At 35.4% G+C, this 23344-nt stretch overlaps 1 protein-coding gene across 3 annotated transcripts; it reads left to right on the forward strand.

Annotated features, from left to right (window-relative positions):
- Positions 1-414: 414 nt before the first annotated feature.
- On the forward strand, positions 415-22968 carry LOC136813044 (uncharacterized). 3 transcript variants are annotated; one of them, XM_067069555.1, is made up of 19 exons: positions 415-496; positions 1143-1235; positions 1841-2002; positions 5901-5960; positions 6472-6541; positions 7042-7121; positions 8052-8080; positions 8579-8785; positions 10608-10680; positions 11125-11212; positions 11786-11806; positions 12793-12852; positions 13290-13388; positions 16239-16349; positions 17181-17240; positions 17611-17643; positions 19682-19729; positions 20641-20727; positions 21558-22968. In XM_067069555.1, exons 1-19 carry the CDS (start codon positions 434-436, stop codon positions 22466-22468), a joined length of 2355 nt encoding a protein of 784 aa, XP_066925656.1. In that variant the 5' UTR covers positions 415-433; the 3' UTR covers positions 22469-22968. The 3 variants fall into 3 exon arrangements, with proteins under 3 accessions (XP_066925656.1, XP_066925659.1, XP_066925657.1); XM_067069558.1 differs by lacking the exon at positions 17611-17643; XM_067069556.1 differs by lacking the exon at positions 11786-11806.
- The last annotated feature ends 376 nt before the right edge of the window (positions 22969-23344 follow it).

The following is a 23344-nucleotide window of genomic DNA, read 5'->3' on the forward strand; positions in this document are numbered from 1 at the left end:
TGAACATTTTGGAACTAAAATTACATTTAAATTTCTGTCTCAAAGTTTGAATTCAAGTCTGACAAAAGAAGCAGTTTTTTTCTGTTAACCAAATTCAAAATGACTGTATTCTTATCAAAATTTGTGAAATTCACCCTAGAGGGTATTCTGGGTATTCTTACGGTTTACGCAACTTTCACCCGGATATTCTCTCATAGTTATAGAAGATATTTTTATAAAAAAAGCGTGTACTTTTCATGACTTGGGAATGTATCGAATGAAAAACTTTGAGAACCAATCTTTGCCTCTAGAGAATTGGCGAAAACGAAGATCAATTTATTAAATTTATTAAAAGTCAACTTAACTCATAGACGTTTCAGACTTAAACTAGTTCATTTATTTAACAAAACCATTAACAATTATAATACTTTATGTTAAGTTAATGATTTGAAGAATGTCGCCGGAGAGTTATATTGAAGGCTGGCTCAATGTCAAAGATAAGAAGAACGATAAAAAGGTATAATAAAATACATTCGCTTTATAAGTATACACTCATCTTCGTTTTGCTTGCCATTTTTCAACGAATGCTCCAATTCTAACATATTATAATAAACCGATGAATATGGCACCATTATTTGACCCTGGAATTATAATGCTCTTAATTATCTTTTCAACGGTGTATGATAAGTTAGAATTAAAGCATTTGTTGGAAAACGAACTTAAAGATGACTCTTTTTTTTTTGGAAAGCAAAATTCATTTCACGTGTGGGACTCATTACTCTGTACCAGAGTGTATCTCACGTTTAACGCTTCGTAGTACAGTCTACGGCAATGAATTTTGAAATTAGCTGTAGATAATGGGTCTATGTACAGACAAGTCAGAGACTCGTCGATCCTTTCCCAGTGAGAGTTAACCTCCCAGCTGGCACACAACGTTGCTTTAACGTTCAAATAACGTTATTTGGACGTTATGAATGTCAAATGGACGTTGTTTTGACTTTGTGTGCCGGCTGGGCTCGAACTATCTTGAATGTTTCTTGATTTTAACATTTCATCAAGCACGCAACATTGTTTAAAAATGTGAAAATTTCTAACTTTTTTTTTATTGAAATGCTAAATTTCATGTTACTTTTTCTCTCTTAAATTTTCTCTCTCTTTTTTAGGGATACAAGAATTTTATGTGTGTTTTGAAACCGATCTACAATGGAAATAACCAGAGTGGAGCTGTTCTTTTGTTCCTTAATGAAAACAAAGAGGTTAGTACCTTCTTATTAGCCTATTTCATAAGATACGTGTGTTTTTTACATACTATTTTCTATTCGTTTGTAGAGCATCCGGCTACGGTGCGCAATCCCGGGCCGGGTCATACGAAAGACTTCGAAATATCAGAAAGAATCATTTCATCGATCCGCTCTTCAGATGCTGACATTTGACAGTCATTTAATCCTTGTAAACTAGAACTCAATCCCCTTTTCTTAAATCAATACAAAATTACTTTTTTCCATGAATTTTGCTCTTATCTATTACAAGTTCTTATAAGCTATTACAGCTCAATGGTAGAGCCAATGCCCATGAATGACATGGTTGTAGGCTTGAGTCTCGCCGGACCCGTTGGTTTTCCAACGGTTCTGGTGGCTGGTCAGAAGACATGATTAAAGCGACTGTATTCATGATATGCACCACGGCAATGATTTCACGAAATTATACAACTTTTCTGTTTTTGTTCCACCCCAATACGTCACTTTCTTTTTCTATTGTTTAAGTGACGTATTGGGTGGAAAATTCTAAAATTTCTCATAAGACTCTCCAGTGTTGCATATGATGAATTTACTTCATTGTAATAATTTTTTTTCCATTTTAGCTACATAGCTCAATCCAGATCAATTTTTTACACGGTGATTCCATTGCATTATTGAAATTTGAAGGTGAAAAAACGAACCAGTGTAAATTTGTTGTCATCTTCCAAATTGTCGATCATTCAAAATCATGGGACAAAATTCAATCCAGTCAACTTTCATTCAGAGTAAGCAGCGGGGGATCTAAAGGCCAGTCTCCATTTTCGCGCGAAATGGGCGACAGTTTTTTTCTTAACCCTTTTTTGCCTGAAGAAAAGATTATGTCATAAAAAAGTTTCGCGCGAACAGAAAAAAAGTTGAAGGAAGTTCTACTTTTTTCATCCGTTACGTCAATTTCGACCAATGGAATTGCTTTATTTTTCAATCGACCAATGACCTTACAAAAAAGTCAAAAAGTTTTCGCGCGAAAGTGGAAGACCTACTAGGACTATAACACAGGGGTGTATTTCAAATATGATTTCTGAGAGGTTGAAGTTTCCCTGGAAAAAATTGATCGACCTGTTGAGAAAAGCAACATTTTGCGATGCATACCCCTCTTGGAATAGCGCAAACTTAGAATACTGAAACCTCTTGGGATTCGATTCCTTAGCTTTAAACTTTTTTCTAAATTCTAAATTGACCTCCGTATGAATAAATTCTGGTCATTTGTGTCGTTTTTTTTCCACTGACCATTAATATATCCCTGGTTTCCCTTCTCTCTGATACTATAACAAATATCCTTTCGAACTTTGTGCCAAACAAAATTATATCAGTCAGGAACAAAGATGCGGCGTGGATGACGGCTGTGGTAAAGAGAGTTCTTCTTGATAAATCTAAAATCTACGAACGTTACGTCAAAAATGGGAGGAGACGTCAAGATCTTGAACTCCTTTCCCAAAGTCAATCTAGATGTAAAAGGGTTGTCAGGGATGCAAAGAAAAATTATTATTCCCGTCTAGCTACAAACCTTAATGATCCTAACATAGGATCAAAGAAATATTGGTCTATTCTAAATCAATTTCTTCATAAGAGGAAGAAACCAAGAATTCCACCTATTCGAGATACCAGCAACAATCTTGTTGCTGATGTCCCGAAGAAAGCAAATATATTTAATACATTTTTTGCCAATCAGTGTTCCTTGATAAACACTGATAGTGTGCTACCACAAGAAAACTTTAAAACTAACCATAGATTAGACAATATTCCTCTAGATGAATCTAAAATATTAGCCTTGATCCGTGCGCTCGATATAAACAAAGCTCATGGTTGGGATGACATATCCATCCAGATGATAAAAATTTGCGATGAATCCTTGGTTAAGCCTCTTATGAAGATCTATCAATTTTCTCTTGAGTCTTGTATTTTTCCTGATAAATGGAAGAAAGCAAACGTTGTCCCAGTATACAAAAACAAGGGGGACAAGAGCGTAGTTAAAAATTATAGACCAGTGTCTCTTTTGCCTATTCTTGGTAAAATTTATGAAAAATGCATCTTTGACTCCGTCTACAGCTATTTCGAAGAAAATCAACTTTTCACAAATTCCCAGTCAGGTTTTCGTAAAGGAGACTCTTGTGTATCACAGCTGTTATCCATAACGCATAATATCCTCAAAAATTTTGATGTAAACCCACCCTTAGACACCCGAGGTGTCTTTTTAGACATTTCCAAGGCCTTTGACCGAGTTTGGCACGAAGGCCTTCTTTTCAAGCTTAAGTCATATGGGGTTTCTGGCTCTCTCCTTCTTTTGATCCAAAATTTTCTATTTGGAAGGTCACAGAGGGTAGTTCTTGATGGTCAATCCTCTGAATGGACCCCGATTTCAGCAGGTGTTCCTCAGGGTTCAATTCTGGGACCCCTCTTTTTCCTGGTATATATTAACGATCTCCCCGAAGATATAATTTCCTTGATAAAAATATTTGCTGATGACTCTTCTTTGTTTTCCTTGATTCTTGATCAGATTCGCTGTTCTCAAGAACTGAACAGTGACTTGCAGAAGATAAATGAGTGGGCTCATCAATGGAAGATGTCCTTCAACCCTGATCCTTCTAAACAGGCCGTTGAAGTCTACTTTACAAGGAGGGTAAACCTAGATCCTCCAGTAATTACATTCAACAATTTACCCATTGCAGTTCAAAATCATCAAAAACATCTTGGTCTCATACTTGATCAAAAGTTAGCCTTTGATCGTCATCTTGATGAAAAAATTAAAAAAGCCAATCGAGGTATTGGTCTCATCAACCGGCTTCGCGAATTCCTCCCACGGGACTCACTTCTCACTATTTACAAAGCCCATGTAAGACCACATCTTGATTATGGAGATGTAGTATACGATCGTCCAGGTAATTCCACTTTCTCTGAAAAAATCGAATCAATTCAATACAATGCCTGTCTTGCGATAACAGGATGTTTCAGAGGAACATCTAGAGAAAAAATTTATCTTGAGCTAGGTCTTGAAAGTCTAGCGGACAGGCGACTTAGCCGCAGTTTTATTCTCTTCTATAAGATAATTAATGGCTTTGCGCCAACTTATCTTTCTAATATCCTTCCTCCCCAGAGGGGGGAGGAGGTTGATGAAGATGAAGATGAGGGTGCTGGTGGAAGACGTAGGATTAGAACTCCTTTTGTGCCACCCTTTTGTCGAACCGAACGATATCGTGCTTCCTTTTTTCCTTTTTGTATCAGTGAGTGGAATAACCTGGACGAGAACATACGAAATCTTCCTTCAATCTCTCTTTTCAAAACCGCGATACTCAGATTCTTAAAACCCAATGCCAATTCGGTTTTCAGACTTGATAACAATAGAGGTGTGGTTCTACTTAACCGTTTAAGGGTCGACTTCAGTCATCTTCGGGAACATAAATTCAAACACAATTTTGCAGACACAGTTGATCCTTTTTGCAACTGTCGAAATAACTCTATCGAAACTACACAGCATTTTCTGATGCATTGCTCTGATTTCTCCGATGATAGACATGTAATGTTTGACAGCCTTCTTCAACTTGACATATGCTTGCTACCATTAAACCCAAGAATACTTTCCAGAATACTTCTCTTTGGGGATTCGAATTTTAGTAACAACCTAAATCATGATATAATAAGTATAACCGTAAAATTTATCCAAGATACCGGTCGATTCGAGGGTCCGTTGTTTTGATTGTTCACAATGCTCATTTAGTTTGTTTTTTGTTTAATTTTGCCTAAGTTTTCTATTGTTTTTTTTTCTTTCTCGTTTTTCTTTTTATAAGGTTCCTCTCTCCTGGCGGTACAATCTAGCGGTTTTTTGCGGGAGGGCTGGAACCTTTTAGTGTTTGTATTCTATGTTCGTGTCATTACTTATAAATAAAAAAAAAAAAAAAAAAAAAATATATATATATCCCTGGACCAAGCTATATCCGCCATCTTTGATCGGCGTTTGTTTTGGAGTTGGTACCCGAGAAGAAGCCATTTCAATGTTAAAAATTAATGTCTAACGGTGCTACAACATCAAAAGTATTAGAGGAAAAGTAGATCTAGCGCTCTCGATGCATTTTCACCGCTATTGAGTAGTGCTGCCATTAGGGTACCAATTTCAAAAAAACTCCGATCAAAGACTTTTGGTTTTCCGGGGTTGACTTCGTCCAGGGATATATAAAGGTCATTGTTTTTTCCAATCGTATTTGAAACCTTTCTGACACCCCAGCTGACACACAACGTTGTTTCAACGTTTATCTAATGTTCATAACGTCCATATAACGGTAGATGAACGTTAAAACAACGTTGTGTGCCAGCTGGGACGGAAATGAATTTCTTAAACAAGGTAAGTGTGATTTTTGGGAAGGTTCGAAGTTCAAATCTTACTATCACCATGCTATCGTCACCTTTCTAAAATCTGGTTCAAGCAAGAACAAAATTTAATACAATGGAGACTCAATATCTCAAACACGCAACATGGAAAGTAAACTTGTTCGAGATTTGGAAATTTAGAGTTATGGAGATTGGAAATCAGGGGCTTGTTCACTTTAGGAACCAGAAAAATATTTTTTCGAGTTATAGAGGTTCGAGTTATGGAACTCCACTGTAATAAAATTCGTCCATTTTCTATTATAGGCTTATGACGACATAACAAGAGAACGATGGGTTTATGCGTTATGCGATCTAGTCGGCAATGTATGTCTTTCTTTTTTGCTCTTGATTTACTGACCGGTCCGGTAATTATGTTATTTTATTTCTGACTGCCCCCCTTGTTGTATACTCTAAGGTTCCAAATAAACGGGGGGCTATTCCAGAAAAGATTTGTACCCCCTATGTTGAGGAGGTCTTCTATAGGGAAGATGATCCCCCCAATTTTTAGGAACACCCTGGATTTCGCACCTCATTTTACTGACCTGGATCTTTACACTCGAAAAACGAGCCCATCCTGGATTTTTTATTTCCCAGACCACCCTGGACGTCACATCTCGTCAACATACGTACAGACTATTTCTGGAATAGCCCATTTTCTTGGTTGAATTTCATATTATATTGTTTTTTCATGTATCCGAAATTCCGATCTCTTTTTCAATGACCTCTGTTATCTTTTGTTTCCCCGATAACTCATTTCTTCAAATATGTTGAACGGGGAAAAAGAATGCGGCAAGAATGTTAATTTTCCCATTTTTCTTCTTCAAATATATTACAGATGAAACCCCCGCAAGAATTACCAACGAAGTATAATGGTTTATTCGCTACACGACCAAGAAAAATAGACAGTAAGATTCTCCTTTATTATCCTGACATCTTTTAATCTCAAATTTAAAGGCTTGGGGACACGAGACGTTTTTTCGCGTTGGTGCAATACAGAACGCTTTCCCATGTCTCCACCTCATTTTTTTATAACATTTATGCTTCTCTCACTTTTGTCGCTGGGACAAAACCAGCGTGTCTTTTGGGTATTTCCCTCACTTTTTGTCCCATGAAACAAAAAAAGAAACCATGATACACGCACTTTTTTTCTTGTATTGGTGGGATGAAGCATGTTGCATTGCACCAACGCAAAAATAAACTTCTCGTGTCCCCAAGCCTAAGTTTCCCTTTTTGAAAAACATCTACCAGTCAGTAATTGTTCAGCTACTACCAAATAATTCCCAACTTCACCATTTGTTTTATTGTTTCTATAACAAAGAAATCAAGATTCGCAAAGAAAATGTCGCCCGCATTCAGTGTGGTACAGGCTACTTTTGTTAATATAATTTTTTCTTTTTTTTTCTAGAACCTAAAAATATAAGTTCAGTAAAGAGACAAAGCTTAGCTGATGTTATGCGCCCCATTACAACACAATTGACTGAGAATGTAAGAAGTTGAAATATTTTTATAAAACCAAAAGTGTCAGGTAATGGCTAGATTTAAAAAAATGAAGAAGAGCCGGTCGGGTCTTTTCATTTCAAGGTAGAATCAAATCTTTGTCCTTTGTTTTTAGGCAGGTTGATTTATCTAAATTATGGGCTCTGATCCAATTACCCATTAAAACTTAGCACTTTTTATAAAAGAAGGTGATGCAACATATTGTTAACGTCTTTTTAAAGTTCATAACGTCATTTTTGCAATTAAATTCCTATTCACTCTTAAGGGATTTGATTAAAAGCAATTTATAAAGGCAATTCTTTGTTAAAAGTGTTTAAGAATCTAAAACATAACTTTTATGATCAGATACTAGAATCAATTTTCCGACTATGGTTAACATACACAATTTTTGTATTCTCGTTTGATGGCTATTAGAGTAAACGGTACCTAACTAACTTTTTATTTCAATTTTCTCAAAAAGCTTCCAATGGTTGTATTAACCTCTAGCGATTTAAATCTATAATTTCAAATTTAATGAAACTTGAATATCTCCTATATTACTTACTAATCAAGCTAAACACAAAGACGGAAGTAACTCTCGGACGGGAATTTACGCATCCCCTATATCAAAACATAAAAGGAATATACCTTTTCATAAATTACGTCACAAACGTCATTTGCCTTGTTTTGAAATTATTGCCATGGTGATTAACTCCCAGTAGATTTTATTAAAACTACTTTCTATTCATAAAAAAGATCGTTTTTTCTCAAGGGACACAATAACCATGATAATTGTTTGAATGCGAGGCAAGTGATGTTTGTGACGTGATTTATGAAAAAGCCTACTGCGTGCAGCCTAATTTACTCTTCACTTTGATGTAAAACTTTGAAAATTTTCTTGATCATGAATAAAAATGTTTTTTATTCGATCTTTCATAGCAAAATGGGCCATTCATACCATTTGACAGGTAAGTTTTATTCATCTTCCGTTTTCCGTTCATGACGTAATCTTTTCTACGGAAGCAGCCTGGTTTTTACCAATAGTGATCAAAATAACTCCGGAAAAGTCTTTTTGATGATGATAAAACAATAGAGAGACCGTAAAATAAGAATGCTACCGTTAAGCGGAACTAAAATACTGAAAAACGCGCGCAAAATTATGAGATGTTTGCCCAACTTCCTTATGCGTGAAGCTATGAATGGTATACTCAGAAGCTTTAGGCTTCCCCCGGTGGCAATTATTGGGGATGAACCAACCTGAATATTTTTCTTTGACTTTTATTTATATCTTCATTTTTCGTGAAATTGATGCTTTGTCAGCATAAGAGGTTTGCCTCCTTTCTATATTTTAATAAAGAATGTCTAAGAAATTTCACAATCGTTTAATTTGAATGTGTCGAATCCATTTTTACGAGGGAAATATCCCATTTTCTTTTCAACCTGTAAGTTTAACATTGATCATTCAGAACTGCATCACATCAAATGATACCGGGTCAACCAGTGGCCAGACCTCCTCGTTCTCCACCAGCCAATCAGAATGACTTGTCACAATGTGATTGGTATTATGGAGCTGTAGATCGAAAAGACGTTGCAGAAATTTTGAGTAAAGAAAAATCTGGTGCATATTTGTTGAGAGATTCAAAACAACGAGGATCATATGCATTAAGCTTCAAGTGAGTGTACAGTTGGCTCTTTCCATCTTTAAAGGCTGGTCTCAAAGCTTCCACGCTATTGGTCAAAAGAAAAATGAAGCAACTCAATTGGCGCGATCTGACGTAACGGTTGAAAAATGTTGAAAAGTTGAAAGCGCGCGCTACATTTTATAACGTAATCTTTTTTCCAAGCAAAAAGGATTGAAGCCAAAAGGTGCGATCGCAGCGCGCGCAAGTGGAGACCGGCCTTAAAAAAGAAAGTAAGAGTTGCACCACGACCGCTTCGACCATTGAGTTTCAAGCCCGAAGGGCTAGAGGCGAAACTTTAACACTTCTCAGGCAAGAGAAATTGAAGTTACATTTTGAAACAATTCGATTTAGACTTCTGCAATAGACCGATTCCTAGTGACGTCATTTTCACACATGATCAGCCATTTTTTTTAAGAAATGACAGAAAGAATATGTACAGGATGATTTATTAACACTTTCATAGCTCAGAATCATCAAATATTTCTCGTTTATACCTTCGCATAGTTTTTTGTTTTGTACTTTTAATACATACTTTTCTTATAACGCTACAGTTATTTGACAGTTTACAGTTAATTGTAGACTTCTGCGATTGTAGTGCCCATGCTTGTAAATCTACCATCGAAATATTGTAAGCGAGTTTGCGATTACAGTCGAGCGGGCGTCTCGAAAGCTTCCCTTTTCATTAGTTGTCTATTCTAAGGTAAGAAGGGCTTATGTTTTGCTCATACAGTCTGTCCCAAAAAAAGTGGACAAATTTGTATATGAAGTAAAATCCTCGTGATTTGTGCCAAACTTATGACTTTTATACTAATCATCTTGAGAATTGAATACAATTTACTCTTTCTAATTCGATCCTCGTGGGACCAGTGACCTTCCTCGAATTAGAGAAAAATCCGAGATACAGAGATTATTTTATACTAATTTCTAGAAAGATTCGCATAGTAGAGGTTCGAATTAGAGAGAGAGTCGAGTGTATCTATTTTAATAGAGAATTGTAATATTACTTCAATCATTCTTTAGAATGTGTTTAAAAAGACAGTTTAATTAAAGTCTATTCACAATAAGTGTGCACTCTTTTTTCATTTACTTTTAACTTTTGAAGGAATTCTTCAATCTTTATAAATTTGGTATTATTGGAAAGATATTAGTTAGTGGAACAATTTGAAATAAAAAAATCTTTAAAATAATTCTAAAAATGAAGATGAAAATGAAGAAGAAAAAAATGAAGATCTTGTAGAAAAGTGCTATAACTTTCATTTTCACTGGAGTGAATCCTTGATTATTGAACGTCATCACTGTGAACAAAATTCTCAAAAATAATCATTCAGTCAAAAGCTACCAAACAAAGTTATAAGCTGATTGACGTCTAAAAACGCTGTTTTCTGCTATTTTCTGCTGTTTTTTGGGGTCAATCACTTATTAACTTTGCATCATAACTTTATATTGAATAAATATTTTAGTGAAATTTCTTCACAGTGATGACCTCCTAAGATCAAAGAACCTCTCCAGTGAAAATGAAAGTTATAGTACTACTCTAAAAGATCTTCATTTTTTTCTTCTTCATTTTCATCTTCGTTTTTAGAATTTTTTTGAAGACTTTTTTATTTCAAATTGTTCCACTCACTAATATCTCTCCAACGATACCAAATTTAAAAAGATTGAAGAATTCCTTCAAAAGTTATAGGTGAAAGAAAAAAGAGTCCACACTTATCGTGAATAGACTTTAATATAAAATTTGTCCGCTTTTCCGGGACACACTGTATGTTAGAAATTAGGCTTCATTAAGCTTATAATTGATATATCTTTTCTATAGAGAGATCGCTGACAAGATTACACACGTCTTGCTGACAAAAGCAGAAGATGGAAAATATTGTATCAGTGTCAGTGTAAGTGGCTTTCCCTTAATTTATTTTTTTATTCTTAGATACTTAAAATGGCTTAGGGAGTCACATTTTTGCATAAACAGTAAATTGCTGCCTCGCCAAAACAAGTTGATATCGTCAAAATTAATAGTTTTTTCGTGATTTTCTAAAAATAATCCCTTAAAATAGATCTAAAAGTTTTATTTTTAGGCAAAAAAAAAAAGAACTAACTATTGCCCACCAAAATTAAAAAAAATTGCTGCCCGGCAAAATTAGTTCCTTAAAGTATTTTATTTCTTTTCGAATAAAATTTCCAACAAACCATTGTTTTCAAATTTTCAAGTAGCACCACAAAAGTCTATACCAGATCAATGTTTCTTACCAGTGTGTTAAATGTGAGATAAAACGCAAAAAAAAAAAAATTTGAAAAAGATCATACGAAAATTATTCATTTGTTTTTTTTATAAGAATGTTCGAATCACAGACAAGTCACCGGCCAAAGCTGGGGCCGAATTCTTACGCCGCTGTTACGGTGGTCTCGAATCCTACCCATGCCGTAAGTATAATATTCCTTTGAATGCTCTTAAGTGAGCTTTTCAACCTTAGAGGATACTCTTAGATTCCAAAGATAAACGGGAAACTCGAATAAACAGGGGGGAGTTAGTTATAACCTCTTTCCCTTGTATATCTTATCCATCATGAAAATTCCAACGCATGGCTTTGATAGAAATAATGTATTGTCAAAGCTTGCAACATTTCAAGTGGGCTGGAGGAAAGGCTTGTGCAAGGTTTCGGGTTTCGCGGAAATCTACCTCTTTGACTTTGACGGAATTCCAAAAATTACACAAAATCTTTCCGGTATTCATGATATACACCATTGCATTGTCTTCTGGCATTACATCACCAACCCAACAGCTGATTGGTTGCAATTGACGTACTGACTGATTTTATGTCACTTACATCCAATCAGCTGTTGGATCCGTGGTATAATGGTGCATATCATGTATTCTTGAATCCTTTACTGAATTTTTTTCTATATTTCAACACTAAAGAAAAAACAGTCACGGACTAACTAACATGAAAATTTCTATTCATTCACACACGATTCATAATTTTCTTTCTTTTACAGTGAAGCAACCAATGCCGAAAGGTAAGTTTCTAATGCATGAATTATCCACCTATAAAACCTTAAAAAAGAATAAAGATTCCACGGTTTTTAATCTTCTAAACGAATATCTTATCGGCCCTTTACGCCGGCCTTAATTTAACGCTGGCCCCTTTTACGCCGGCCCTTATTACGCCACAGCCTAATTTTGGGCTTACGCCAATTAGGGCCGTTAATAACGCCAAAATTTGTAAAAATGACTACTTATTCTTCAAATTAGTTAATAATAATGACTAAAATTTACATTAAAATGTCATTTTTGAGTAGTAAACTGTTGAAAATTCCATCGAAAATTACTGATTTTTAAATATAATAAATATTTTACTGAAGTTTCAAATATGAAGTAAAACAATGGATAATTTTCGTCTTCGCATCACCTAAAATCCTTTAAATTGAAAAATAATGATAAAAAATTAACGCCGCTTTTAGGTTAAAATTTCAAAATCTTGGCCCTTTTTACGCCGGCCCTTTTAACGCCACGAGCCCAAAAATAACGCCAATAAGGGCCAGTGTAAAAAGGGTAATGTCCTGCGAGAAACTAAATTGTTCTATCGCATGCATGTTGACCTGTTAAGATTTATCTTCTACAATCAGTATGCCATAATATATTAGCACTTTTGGCTAATTTACCATTTTTCGAAAATTAAAGTTCGAGCGAGAATGTAAATTTTAGGCCTTCAACTTGATTTCATCGATTATTTCGATCTGGGTGGGATTTATTGGTTTCTAGGTTATATTTCAAGCCCTACTGGATCATTTTTGAACTTTTGGATCTTCAGATCATAGGAACTTAAGTCTTAAGTCTAGCGTTAAAACTCTAAAATTCTACCCTTCGAACGTACTTTAGAGCACTTACAAATCGATTGTGGTTTCAAAACACCCCGGTGAATTTCCCTTTTGTGCCAAGTATTTTGTCACTGATTGTAGTAATAAAACCTAAATTTAGAATTAACATACTTTCTGCTTTTCAGGTCACAATATTTTCAGAGTACAATCGATGCCTGCTAGTAGTGGTGTTCCGCGAATTACAAGTAAGTTTTTTTCATTTTTGGATGAATTCAGAGAAATCCTTGTCATTATTGATACTACTAAAAACTGAAGATGGAAGATTGGATAAAGCTGAGTCAAAGATCGGAATTCTATTGGTCAATGTCGATATTACTCTTTCGGTTATACGTTTTCGTCAATTTTTTAATCTCAGTTTTAATATGCACTCGCCTGAAAATTGATCTGATAGGCCTTTAATATAAATGACCTACTTTAGGTGTGCATTGTAAGGTCCCATACGAGAGTAGACAGTTATCGTCCGTTGTTTGGAAAAATTTAAAAATGCATTGGGGTTAATTTTGTTGATCTTTCTGTAAGGGTCCAATTTGGAGACGCAAATCGTCTTTTTCGAATTGAGTGCCTCCCCGGGTAAATTGAACTCTGCACCCTAACCTTGATGGCTTTTTACATTAAATTCCAGGGCGGTCACAATCATTAAGAGTACGTCATGAACGGGCACCAGATAACGGATACATCACAAACCCTCTTCAAAACACTTCTCATTCTGCGCATGCAGAAGGTGAGTATGAGACATAGGAATCAAAGTCATAATTTTTGAGAAAAAGGGAAATTCTAACCAAATCTTACAACCACAAACGATTTGGAAGCGCTCTAAACTCTGAATTTTAAAGCTAGGACCTTAGGATCTGAGGATCTAAAAGTTCAAAATTGTTCCAATTAGGCCCGAATTAAAATATTCGAATAAATTTATCAATTAGCCCAAAAGCGATTTTCTCCCTCGAACTTTAAATTGCTAAAAACGAGGAATTAACCAAAATTCCCAATATATTTTGACCGAGATTGTAGGCACGAGATGTTACACTAGCAATGATTTTTGTAAAGCCCGAAGGGCTAGATGGCGTGTTTCAAGATTTTCCAAGCAAAAAAATGAATATTGCAAAAAATATTGTTGTTATTGTTTTCGAAAAGCCACGAAGCTTCTGATTGTTCAAGCGCTGAAATTCCGTTATAATGTCACGTGACCTAAGTAGGATTTCCTACCGAGATACGGCACACTTTTTAGCGAAAGCACAACATCTGACTCTTCGGGTTTTCTAAATTTGTGTATGCTAGAGGTTTCTATGCTGGCTGAAACGAGAATATTTTGAATAAGACAAGCCAATCGTGACTCATCATGCTATAGACAGTAGTCGTTTATAATCCTGGTTCTATATAGTCTGAATCGCAGACGTCTACCATAGTATAAAAAAGCCGCGGCTTTCTTATACTATGCCTCTACAAAACCCCAAGTAGTATAGTTGAAATGTCTTTAGCCATCGGCTAAAGGCGGAAATCTCTGGACAAAGAAAATATCGCTTATTAAGCATCCTCTATAAGGAGCACGAGTCCGTTAGTGGGTGCAAGCAGCCTATTAGGTTCTTATATTAATACAATAACCGTAACGGGATAATGCCATTTTGTTTCGTCCCTACCATTATTTTTTGCTCATTTCGCTTATACCTACTAGACTAGCCAAGCCATCCGATTCGTTTGAAATTCTACTGGGTGCACCAAAAGTAAGTATACAGGTTTGTCGAGATATTGTGAGCTTCAGGATTTAAATTTTTTGTTCATTCTTTTTTTATCGTAAAGAGGATGCTCTAACTTGGATTTTGAGCTATCATACATTAAATTTGAAAAAGTAGTTCTGAAGTTATTTAAAAAAAACTGACTTTTTTTCCATGTCGAAATTTCAAAAAATCATTAAAAACAGCAATCACGCTATAGTATAAATAAGAAAAAATGGCAAAAACACAATTTTATTGTGTTTTTTTTGTTTTTTTTTCTTATTTATATTTTGCCAACAGTTTCTCCATCTTATTTGCCCGTCCTGAACATTTCCAACACGAGCAAACTCAATGCAGACCCAAGTTTTTTGAGCAACAAGTCGAGGAATGGTGATATATTTTTTAAAAAGTTTTCTCACATAGCACACACATAACATCAAAACCTCTCTTGGAGATTTCCAAAACTTTTTGTCAGCTTTTCCAAAAAAATTATCCCACATGGGAATAGCTTGCTTTACCATATTTTTAATTCTGTAATGAGTTTTGATGAACATAGTTGCATTTTTTGGTATTTTTATGTGAAAAGAAGATAAGTGTCAAGAGAAAAGTTTGCTCGCTGTTTTTGATGATTTTTTGAAATTTCGACATTAAAAAAAAGTCAGTTTTTTAAAAATAACTTTCGAACTACTCTTTTAAACCATAGAGGTATAAAGAAAGACAGGAGATGAATTTGTCGGTAATTGGTCGTTAAAGTCTTTTGATTTCTTTTATGTAATAAATCAAAAGAAATTCTAGGCTCGCCCGATGAAATAGGACTTTTTAGTAGAACTCGAGTTTGCTCTGAACATTCTTACTATCAGCATCGAAGATTTCCAGCCTTCTAATATACGAGAATAAAATAAAATTTAGCTCCACGAAATAAGTTTGCGTTCAATTTTGTCATCCATTAAATTTTGTTTTGAAAAGATATTTTCTCAAGCCAGAAAATGAAAAGTTCTTTATAAGCACACACAATTTCAGACCCAATTTGTAGACAAAAAGTCGCTGGAGAATTTTGGAGGTAAGTATTAAGCAATAGAGTTCACCTTGAAGAAAATGTTGATCGAAAAATCTTGTCATTTGATGAAGGATTGCAAAGTTTACAGGCCATTTTTTAATCCAAATATTTTCTTACACCAATGTCAGAAACAATGAATCTCGTCCCATTTTATTTCCAACACTTAAGTTAGCAAATAAGATTTTACCTATCAACAAAAGAGCTCATTAAAAATGCACGATATATGAGATTATGAGCATGCATACCTCGTAATATTTTTAATCGTAGGGCGAGCATGGTTACAATAGCATACTTCTCCTGTTTCTTTATACCTCCATGTTTAAACCTAATGTATGATAGCTCAAAATTCAAGTTAGAGCATCCTCTATACGATAAAAAAAGAATGAACAAAAAATTTAAATCCTGAAGCTCAGAATATCTCGACAAAACTGTATACTTTTTTTTGGTACACCCGGTATATAAATTTAAAATCTAATGAAAAGAAGCCCCTCACGTTTAGCGCTTCGTAGTACACTCTGTGCGCATTGTCTATTTGATAAAAAAATTCCCGTACGGAGACCACTTCGATGAAGTATGACTTATAAATAACAACACTTCTCTCGTCGTCTCTCCTCTCTTTCCAACACTTCATCACAGCCGTCGGTTTGAAAAATCTCAAATGAGAAAAGACAATGACAACGACCCTCTACGGCAGTGAATTTTGAAATTAGCCGTAGATACTGAGTCTGTGTACAGACAACGGATCTGGGGAATCCTTTCCTTTTCCAGAAAAGATAAACTTCAGGATTTCTTCATCAACTTTTAGAATCAAACAACGATGTCAACGACGCTGGATATCTCAAATTAAGTGCCTTGAGGACTCCAAGAACATCATCGTCATCATCAATTGAGCATCAAAGAGAAGTTGGCGTTGGAGGTAAACTGCTTCACTTTCTGATCTTTCTGATTATCACAATTGAAGAATCTCGCCTATTTGTTGTGTAAAACCTCATGACCGTCTGACACGAGAATCGGTGCTTTTACCACTACTTTAAATATTTCAAAGGATTGACATGAATGTTGTTACTGACCTTACTAGATTTTTGTTTCTTGGAAAAATATCTAACTCGGTTGTGATATTTTGTCCAGAGATTCTCAGTTTATAATCCATCATAATTATCATGGGTGCAAAAGAATATTGAAAAAATAATTCATGATTGGCACCACTGAAGAGTCTTCTGAGAACTTTTAAAATTTCCCACCCAATACGCCACTTTATCCATTTTTTTAAATTTTATGAATACTACCGAAATATTATAAGAAAGAACTTTGGGTCTACAAAACAACACTGAAGTTGAGCCAAATGCGGTTAGGGACATTTGACAGTTACACGCTTTTTTATAAGAATGATATTTTTCCATTTTATTACGGATATTCTTAATTTTTTTTTGGAAAAATCATCCTGAAACATTTTTACAGTATTCTAAGGTTAGGATGCAAACCCCAGCCTAAATGCAATATATACGTCAAGCTAGAATCTGCCATTTTCGTAATACTTCTTAAAACATAGCAAGGGAATAATTGGCAATTACAGCTTTAAGGCTCTAAAACGCCATTCTTAGCTTCAGTTACCAAACTCCATGATGGTGATTCTCGGCATCTTCTTAATTTGTTGGCCAATTTTCATCATGGATATTCTTATAAAGTATATTCTAATAAAAGAAAAAGCGTGTACAACATCTGATTATAAGCTCTTTTTTACCGCCAGCTGAAGCTGAAGGTGGAAAGTACGTCAAGATGTATCCTTGTGTTGATGGTGAAACACAAGGTACCATTTACATTTCATTCGGTTAACTTTAAGGTTCGGTTTACAATGATAAGATACAACTAAGACTCGTTTAGTTTTGGATAAATAAGACCGTTTAAAAGATTACGTCAATCCGGAAAAAGCCTCGTACCAAAAGGTTTATCAATCCGAATTTCGCTAAAAAAGATTTTTTTGTAAGCTTATTTTTCATCAATAATAAATTCTCTGACTTTGAAAACAATGAATTCAAATCTCAAGCCATAAAAAACAATGGAAATATCCAATAACTATAGAGTTTCAGTCCGTTTTTATGAACCCCCACTACTGACCGAAGATATTTTACCAGGTCTCTGAGAAGGGGGTGTATTGGAAAGATTTTTTGTTTTTTCAGACCCTGAAACAATTGGACAAGTATTCATGGATCGTATGTAGTATTGATTATCCTCTGTGAAAAGGCTGTGTCTTATAAAAATATCTTTTCATAAATTACGTCACGAGCAACGCTTACCTTGTTTTCAAAATATTTCTGGTGATTGATTCCAAAAGGAGTTCATAAGAAGTTTTTCTATCCATAAAAAACACTTAAAACTCCAGGGATTTAATCACCTTGGTAATGGTTTCAAAACGAGGTAGTCTGTGTCGTACTCAAAATAGTTTATATAAAGGTCTTTTTCTTAATATACCCCTTTTTGTTATAAGCAACTCAAATTTTCGGATCAGGGCTCTGGGGTTGCTTAGCATTCTAGCTCACCTTCTAAAAATTAGCTTTGACCACTATTCCCAGGGGGGGGGCACTCGATTTCGAAACGACGGTACGTGCCGCGCAAAATCTGCTTTTCAAAATCGTACCCTTATAGTGCAGTTCAATATGGCTGAAAAGGTACCTTTTCAGTACATTTTCTCTTGATTTACCCAACCCTTATAGTGCATATTTCTCAGCTGTAAATCTGCGTGAAAGAAAAAGCTTGGGAACTTTTCTGTTTCAAAGAAAAACTGAGAAAGTTATTCTTGCCAGCTGTAATTATCAGACAATAGAAACTTTTTCAAACAAACGAGAAGTATAAACTTTTCGTTTTAACAATTATTTTGAATTTGTTTTAAAATCGACCCTTGCAGTGCAATCTCACAGAAACACACCCTTACAGTACATTTTGGGATGTTGAAAAACCCCACCCTTAAGTGCAGCACATGACGTAGGCCAGATCATATGAGTGCCCCCCCCCCAGCCCACTATTATACCATTATTTATGCTTATTGAGTCAAGAGCTATTGTTTGCTATGGTTTGTTTATCTAAATCTCTTTTACGAAATATAGAAAACACGGCTGATTTGAGGTCTCGAGCCTTAGCAACATACTCTTAGGTGCCAAATAAACGGGTCCCCCCGCTTGTTAATTTTTCGATTTTTTTCCAAACCCCCCGGACGCTATTAGGACCCCCCCCCCCCCCGTTTATTAATTTTGAAAAAATTCCCAGCTCCCAAAAGGAAAGTTTCTTGTTTACTCTAAAAAGCCTAAATTTGACCCTTTTTAGGGTTTTTAAAAGTCCATTTTCCAACTCCCCCCCCCGTAATTAGGTCCCCCCCGTTTATTTGATTTGAAAAAATTTTCCAACCCTCCCGTTTATTCGAACCCCCCCCCCCCCGTTTATTTATCACCTAAGAGTAGCTGCTTATATGTGTAAAACACCTTTTTATTCAAGAACTATTAAATGAGATTAGATTTTAGCTTTGCCAGGGCCAAAAATAGGTAAATTGCAGTGATATCGATGCCCGGGGGACACTCGCGGCACTGGTGCGTTTTTCAGGCTTCTCAAAGCACGCTGTAAGGGTCGAAATGAGAGAAAGTACAAGTTCGAGTGCACTTAAGGGTGAAAAAGGTGAGAACAGTGATAATAACGCAGCTTTTTGGATAAAATTTAGAAAAAATTTGAAATGTACAAAAATTTTGTGTCCGATTTTAAAGATCTTAATTTTTGGCTGCACATACGGTGGTTTTCAGATCGAGTGCTCCCCCCCTGGTATCGATGTCATCGAATAAGATATACTTACAAAGTACTCTATGTAATGTGGTACAATTAAATCTCTTTATTGTATTCTACGCTCTTTCTTCATAAGCATAACGCTCGTAAGCATATCCAGGCTCAAATCTTGGAAAAACTTTAACATTGCCTAAACATATGCTGAGCCCCAGTTTATGAAATTTCAAAGTATGCAATCTACCAATGCCAAAAAACATACATAATGTGTAAATTACACCATTACATAAGCAAACTCGAAGCTGAAAAAAATAATTTTGCCAAGCATAATGACCCAGCTGGCACACAACATTGTTTCAACGTTCATTTAATGTTATATGGACGTTGTGAACGTTAGATAAACGTCAAAAAAACGTTGTGTGCCAACTGGGGAGGCTCACAAAAATTAATCCTATGCTTATAAAAAGCATATATGCCTATGTTTAGGATCGGTAGATGATGTTGTTGATCCGGGCTCTTACGTCACGATGCAGGGTAAGTCAATCTCGAGTTATCAAGAAATACGTTAACCAGACTATGTCAAACTCTCAGTGCATTAAAAATGGTTAAACACCCCTGTGTCACAGACCCGCTGGGACCCCAGCCCCACTGAAAGATTCGGCGAAAATTTCGTCCCCGGTGGGAAAATACTCTTGAATTTCAGGGAAATTGACTTTAACTTAATCCCTATTTGATATTCAATGTTTAAAAATTGTACTTCAAAACCATCCCACTGAAATTTTTAACCTTGGAATAATAGAATTTCTATCACCATTGGGATTTCAATAGGAATTTTTATCCCCACTGAGGAAAAGCATATGAAAGGGCCTTGCCAATGAAGTATAAGCCCGAAGAGGGCTAGAAGCGAATCTTTAATCTTTCTCGATCAAGAAAAAGTGCTTAAGCCTTAAAATATACGCCGTATTTTTGATGACGGATTCTAGCGATTTCTTTGTTTTCGAGCGGTACATTTTTTTTGAAAATCTGGCGGTAAATTTTACTTTCAATCTGGCATTTGAATGAAATCCACGCTGGGCCGCTCAGCTTTGGTAGGATATAATAGCTTCAAATCCTACCAAGGAGATTCACTTTTATCCCTTCAGGCGTATACTTCATTGAGCCTTGCTAAGCGTAGTCTTCAGGTCTCTGAAATTTTTATATTTAGTCTCCTGAACCTTTGAACCTTTGAAGATTGAACATTTTAAGATACATTTATTTATTACCCTTTTCTGGCTTAAAAATATATAAGTAGCGTGTCTCGAATGAAGCTTTTAACTTTTTTATGTTCCACCCCTCTTTTAACTGGTCATAGCTCAGAACAACCACTTTAATTTCCGATCAAAATACTTTGAAATGTTCATCGTGCAAAAGGTAAATTAACTGTAAAACTTAATCTTTTTACACAGGTTACGATCCACAGTACGTGGCAATGTACCCTTTTGTTGAGCCTGATGGTGAAAATACTTATATTTCAATGTTACCGGCTACAGAAGGTAAAAATGATATACCTCTTATTTGTATCCTTAAGACTCCACACATATCCTAAAAATGCTTGCTTAAGGAGACAAAAATTATATATAATCTCGTCTTCACTCATGATATTCATGAGCGTTTGTATAAATTAGTGACAAATACCCGGTCTTTATGGGTGCTTCCATGTAAAACATTACGTCATGAATATTACGAATACTCCGAACCCTGCCTTTCTTACCGTGAAAAGCACAGCTCAAAATCATATATTTACGCTGTGCCGACGAATCGAGATTCTATTCATCGCGCAATCAGCGAAGACAAAAGTAACCATGACGACCATCCAAGATCTTGGATGAGCGTCATAGTCGATATTTTTATTCCCGTCGTTGAAAACACAACTTACAAAAAGTCATCAATGCTTTGTAAAAAGAGTCAGTGATAGAGAATCATAACATAAAGTCTGTCTATTATTTCGATTCAATTAAAGTGACATTTCCATAATTAAAAGTTTAGTAATTACTGTTATACATTTGGGGATCATGTAAAAGATTTCTTTTGAAATAAACTCATTTCAACTACACTTGGAGGTTTCTGGGGAATTCGTAAATAGTAAACTGCATACTGATACAGTCTGCTAGATATTAATATGGTAATATTTGCTCTTCATCTTTGATTTTTTCTACAGTGATTAGATTGATACATGCGCGATAAAATTTATATTATTTGTCTTCAGAGGTTACTACTTTCTTTGAAAACTTAACCTCTGATACTCAGGGTATGCCTTTCTTAGGTAGAAAAATTCATTTTGGGAAGGATGATGTGAAATACAATGTCTTTCTTATCTCACCAGAACACCGTTCTCCACCAAGAAAACATACCAAAAGCCGTAACAACTCATCAAACAACCAGCAGCAACCTCTCGATTACGTGGATGGTGACTATGATAATCCAGGTGAGCTTCTAGACCAAGGTAGTCAGGAGGCTAGACGAAGAAGTGTTCCTGCCATCCCACAGTATAAGAAATATAATATAAATCCTTCTGGTCGCTCTAATGAGAAACGTATGCTTTCCAAACAACAAAGGTCAGCTACCTTTGATGCTGGATCTGAGATGGATCGTGGTCTTTTAGGAGACGGCTACCCACGTCAGCCACCAAAAGGTAGTCCCGCTGTTACTAATTTAAAGGGTAAAAGCTTAGCAGAGGAAAGGTCTCCTGACCCATGTAAAGCTGACGACGATGAGTATGATAATCCAAGCGAGTTGCTTGAAAGAAGCATAGAAGGACGGGATAGTCAACAAAAATTGAAATCTTCACAAGAGCAAGAAAAAGATGAGGATTATCTTCAATTTAATGGAGACGAAGATTTGTTTGATCAAAAAATGATGAATCTAAAAATGCAGAATCAGCAAGGAGAGAACCAATCACGGTCGAGCTACCAGAAAAAGAACCAATCAGGATCGAACATCCATGAAAAGAACCAATCAAAATCAAGCATCCAGGAAAAGAACCAATTAAAATCAAGCTACCAGGAAAAGAACCAATCAAAATCAAGTTATCAGGAAAAGAACCAATCAAAATCGAGCATCCAGGAAAAGAACCAATCAAAATCAAGCTACCAAGAAAACAGCCAATCACGAGTGTTGAGAAATAAACTATCACATGAAGATGACGAGAATCCATATACTTTCGATAATATGGAAAGTAGTGACGAGGAGGATGGTGAATATCTTAACCTAGATTCGAGCCAGATTTGTGATTAGAAATGTAATGAGATAATATGATAATATCAAACAATAGAGACAGAACATTTTGGTAGGTCTAAACAATTTAATTGTCGCGCCAGTTCCCAGAACGTGATCATGGTCAACATTGAATTTGCTTTGAATTCGCCGTGGTCAGTTTGTCGTTCGACGGCCTACTGTAGTAAAAACAAAGAAAGATTTCTGGGAAAGGATATTGGATGATGATGATAAACTGAAATAATAATAACTTGAGTGTGTTTCGAGGTAGTGTAAATGTAACATGGAAAATCTTTTGACAAATAAATTGGAAAAAACGGATACAAACATTATGATTAAATGTTAGAGTATTGTTAAATATGCTTAAAATACAGATATAAGTTTTGAATGATAGTATGATAATGGTCAACTATTACATGACATTCTCTTCTCACAGACCCGGTAAGATATTTTTTCAGCCAGTGGGGGTCTAAATAACGGACCAAAACTCGATGGAGATTGATATTCCCATGTTTTTTATCGCCTGGGATTTGAAAGAATAGTGCAATATTTTACAGTGAGTAATTGCTTATCTGATTTTTTTTAGTGAGAACAAAAATTTAGAGCATAATTTAATTTTCCACTGGGGACGATATTTTGGCCAATTTTTCCAGTGGGAAGGGGGTCTGTGAGAAAGGGGTGTTACATGTGATGATTTGAAATAATTTAGTAAAATGTGATTTAGGATTATATGACAAGGGTCAACTATGTAACGGACTCGATAAAATATTTTTTAAGTTATTGAATGTTATAAAAGTATGGTTTGGGGTATCTTCTAGGGGAGTATGATAAAAGTGGACTATATATCATAAATGTTTTGGGTAGTCTGATAATATAGAATTACAGCAAAAAGATTTT

This window comes from Clytia hemisphaerica, unplaced genomic scaffold (genome assembly GCF_902728285.1).
Source record: "Clytia hemisphaerica strain Z4C2 unplaced genomic scaffold, Clytia hemisphaerica genome assembly, whole genome shotgun sequence".
In the NCBI taxonomy this organism is placed as follows: domain Eukaryota; kingdom Metazoa; phylum Cnidaria; class Hydrozoa; order Leptothecata; family Clytiidae; genus Clytia; species Clytia hemisphaerica.

Excerpts from the sequence above, each read along its gene's own strand:
- LOC136813044 (XM_067069555.1), top strand. The coding sequence starts at position 434 with ATGTCGCCGGAGAGTTATATTGAAGGCTGGCTCAATGTCAAAGATAAG. Across the intron at positions 6,542-7,041 it reads ACGACCAAGAAAAATAGACA|AACCTAAAAATATAAGTTCA; the intron begins GTAAGATTCTCC and ends TTTTTTTTCTAG. Across the intron at positions 19,730-20,640 it reads CTCTTACGTCACGATGCAGG|GTTACGATCCACAGTACGTG; the intron begins GTAAGTCAATCT and ends CTTTTTACACAG.